This window comes from Triticum aestivum, chromosome 6A, assembly GCF_018294505.1.
Source record: "Triticum aestivum cultivar Chinese Spring chromosome 6A, IWGSC CS RefSeq v2.1, whole genome shotgun sequence".
In the NCBI taxonomy this organism is placed as follows: Eukaryota; Viridiplantae; Streptophyta; class Magnoliopsida; order Poales; family Poaceae; genus Triticum; species Triticum aestivum.
The window spans coordinates 21,860,319-21,863,934 of NC_057809.1; the positions used below are offsets into that span (position 1 = coordinate 21,860,319).

The following is a 3,616-nucleotide window of genomic DNA, read 5'->3' on the forward strand; positions in this document are numbered from 1 at the left end:
AAACAAAACTACCTAAAAGTCCCAAAACGAGTGTGAAAAAATAAAAACAAAAATAAAAGAGAGCACCTAGAACGCGACACATGGCGGCGACTGAAAGCACGCCAAAGCCCACCCTTGATGATCACAGATGAACAGGGAGAAGGCCGAGACCAGACTCTTCCTGTCCAGCCCAGGCCCACGCGAAACCCTAGCAACTGAGCGAGACCAAATTCATTTTAATACCGCTAAAAAAACAAAATCATTTTATCTCAGTTCACACTGGTCGGAAGGAAGGGCACCACCTGCTCCACGCCGCCGCCACCCTCCTCCCCCATCGCCGTCGTCGCCGTCGCCCGACGCCATGGATCCGCCTCTCTGGGTCGAACAACTCATGCACTCCTGCCTTCCGGCGTCCCCGGTTTCGGCCACCGCCTCCCTCAGCCTCTCCGCCGCCACCACCGGCAAGGACGGCGGCGGCGAGGACCGCATCAGCGCTCTTCCAAGCGACCTCCTTTGCAACGTCGTCTCTCGCCTCCCCGTCAAGGACGCCGCCCGCACCGGCGCGCTCTCCCAGCGCTGGCGGGGCCTCTGGCGCGCCGCCCCGCTCGTCCTCGACGACGCCCACCTCCTCCCGGACGCCGCCGCGGCGTCCCGCGTCCTCGCCTCCCACCCGGGCCCCTTCCGCTCCGTCCGGCTCGTCAACAACCTCATCGACGAGTCCAACAAGGACGCGCTCCTCGCCGAGTGGCTCCGCCTCCTGGCCGACAAAGGCGTGGAGGATCTCATCCTCGCCAACCACCCTTGCTCCCGTGGAGCGATGCCCGTGCAGCTACCGCCATCCCTCCTCAGCTGTGGCGCCTCGCTCCGCCGCCTCTACCTCGGCGTCTGGCTCTTCCCTTTCTCCATCGACCTCCCGCGCGGCCCCGGCGTCTTCCCCCACCTCCAGGAGCTCGGCATCTGTCATGGCATCACCCAGGAGCGCGACCTCCAGTACATGCTCGCTTGCAGCCCCAAGCTGGAGATCTTGGCGCTCATCGGCACCTTCTGCCTCCCCGACCGCGTCCGCGTCCGCCACCAAAGCCTCCGTTGCGTGGTGCTCTGGCATTCCCTGGTGGACGAGGTCGGCGCCATGGCCGCCCCGCACCTGCAGCGGCTCATCATCTACTGCACGAACTCCACTGGGCCTGGAATCGGAAGGACCATCAAGGTCAAGATTGGCCGTGCTCCTCAGCTCGCCGTGCTCGGCTACTTGGACACGGCCAAGCACGTGCTTGAGATCGGCGACACCATCATCAAGGTCGTCAAATTTCTCTCAGTGATCTTTGATTGGTACCTGGTTTGACTTGCATTGAATTAGACTATCAATTTGGGTGATCTTTCCTTTTCAAAAAGATAAATTGTGTGATCTTTGAGTGGTAGCTGGCTTGAATTGAACTATCAATTTGATCGCTTTGCAGGCTGGGGTGACAAAGGTTTGCCCAAGTACAGTGGTTCCAAGCGTCAAGGTGTTAGCTCTCAAGGTGCGATTCAGAGTCGCTGCTGAAGTGAAAACTTTGCTGGGCTTCTTGAGATGCTTCCCTGAAGTAGAGACCTTGCACATTATGGCTGTGAGTTTACATTTTACCCTCTCCGCCTTTACAATTTGCGTCATCGCCATTTTCACTGCTTGGTTTGTTCCATCTTCCACTGAACTGAATGGCGGCGCGCTCTGATTTTGCAGTCCGACAATGACACCGACTACTACGAGGACCATGGCCAAGTCAAGGTAAGGGACAGGCTCAGTTCCACCTTCTGGCAGCGGGTCGGTCCGATCGGATGCGTGGAGTCGCGTGTCAAGAGGGTGGTGTTCGATCAGTTCACCGGGGGGACAAACGAGGTTGGGTTCCTGAAGCTGGTCCTTGGGAGAGCTGTGCTGCTGCAGAAGGTGACAGTCGTGCTGGCCCGTCCGGATTCTGCGGCGATGAGTGAGGCCATGCGCAAACTGCAGCCGTTGGCTTCCAAGAGAATGTGGGCCACTAAGGTTGTGGACAATCCTTCCTTTGAAGTCTGTGGGCGCGTGGCAGGCCATTTGTGTTGGTACAAAGAAGCATCTGATCTTTCTATCAGTGACCCGTTCATTTCTATGTTAGGGCTGCACTGATGGAGCATTTCTTGGAAGCTAGAGCATCGCCGTTTGGCTGTTTGAGTGACTTATTTCTATGTTAAGGCGGTACTGATGGAGCGTTCATTGACTCGTATCTCTGTATGAATGTTAGTGATGCATCGTTCAGTTAGCAGCCCTTTTCTGGGTGTTGGGGATTTAGGGTGCAAAAGACTTGTCATGTCTTGGATATGCAGTTACTGTGGCTGTTCCTTGACGTTTCTATCTGAACGATAAATATTGTGTCTGCACTCGAGGTGATTTCCACATGTTGGTATATGCACTCGAGGTGATTTCCACATGTTGGTATATGCACTCAATGTTGCAATTTGGCAAGATTTATACTTAGTTTCAATGCTCAACACGCTGGTTTGTTTCAAGTTCTGGAACAACTACTGAGAATTGCTCAAAGTTTCAGACTCTGTATAAGGGATAGAAGCCTTGACAATCCTTCTGTGCATTGCCGGCACTCTCGTTACATTTTCTGTTAAAAAGGTTCCTAATTGACCATCTTGTCACTTGGACCCACCTATCATGCACTTATTAATTTGTAATTCAGCGAACAAAAATTGAATAGAAAGCCCCTTGTTCTCCATGCCAAAATTTGAAGCTGAAAGTTCAGAAGCATGAATCACTCAAAACAAATGGTCCAAATGGTATGAAACTTGTTCAGATTACTTATATATGTATTCTTCAATTTTTGGATGTTTTTCAAAAATTTCTGTCAAAATTGAGTCAATTTTTGTAGCTGAAAGTTCAGAAGCATGAAATCACTCAAACAAATGATCCAACTTAGCTGAAACTTTCCCAGATTAAGCATATATGTATTATTCTTATTTCTGGAACTGTTACAAAAAAAGACTGGAAATTTGAAATTTCTGTCAAATTTTGGAGGTGAAAATTGAAGTTGATTTTTCTCCCAATATGCTTATACAAATCAGCTGAACTTCTCGTAGAATGGGCAATTTTATATTGTTGACATTACGGAATTTTTCTTTTTTTTTCCTGGGTAATTCAGTTTTTCATTCTTATTTTGAAGACAACATCTGGGCATCACTTTGGCCATATTAGGGCATGAATCAAAGCACATAAACACGTGGAGAATGAACCTTCAGAGTTGTTCTTAATTACTGCCCCTACCGAATACTTATGTAACATTGACCTCAACAGAAAAAAGAAACAGCAAATATATCGCCAGTGTATTCTTCTTTTATGTGTTTCTCATCGTGAATTCCAATGTAGGCAGGAATACATGGCCGTACAAAGGCAGGTGAAGCTAATTAAGGAGATGGATCAAGGAGTACTTAAGAGCCATAAAAGAAATGGCCTCTTCTGTCTTGCGGACTTCCAGGAGTAAATGGTGGATTGCCTGCAAGAGTAAATGGTGGATTGCCTGCAAAGACCGTGCCCTCCAGGCATCCATGATTAATGGGCTAAAGTATGTTAGAAAAGCTGAATTAACATGGGTAGCATGGTACAAAAGCCAAATTATCATAA

The 3,616-nt window shown here is 49.8% G+C and overlaps 1 protein-coding gene across 1 annotated transcript; it reads left to right on the plus strand.

Moving 5' to 3' along the window:
- Positions 1-276: 276 nt before the first annotated feature.
- On the plus strand, positions 277-2,469 carry LOC123130066 (F-box/FBD/LRR-repeat protein At5g53840). The gene is made up of 3 exons (XM_044550021.1): positions 277-1,276; positions 1,437-1,586; positions 1,700-2,469. The coding sequence occupies exons 1-3, from the start codon at positions 341-343 to the stop codon at positions 2,117-2,119; spliced, it is 1,506 nt and encodes a 501-aa protein (XP_044405956.1). The 5' UTR covers positions 277-340; the 3' UTR covers positions 2,120-2,469.
- Positions 2,470-3,616: the final 1,147 nt, after the last annotated feature.

Excerpts from the sequence above, each read along its gene's own strand:
- LOC123130066 (XM_044550021.1), top strand. The coding sequence starts at position 341 with ATGGATCCGCCTCTCTGGGTCGAACAACTCATGCACTCCTGCCTTCCG. Across the intron at positions 1,277-1,436 it reads TCGGCGACACCATCATCAAG|GCTGGGGTGACAAAGGTTTG; the intron begins GTCGTCAAATTT and ends ATCGCTTTGCAG. Across the intron at positions 1,587-1,699 it reads AGACCTTGCACATTATGGCT|TCCGACAATGACACCGACTA; the intron begins GTGAGTTTACAT and ends CTGATTTTGCAG.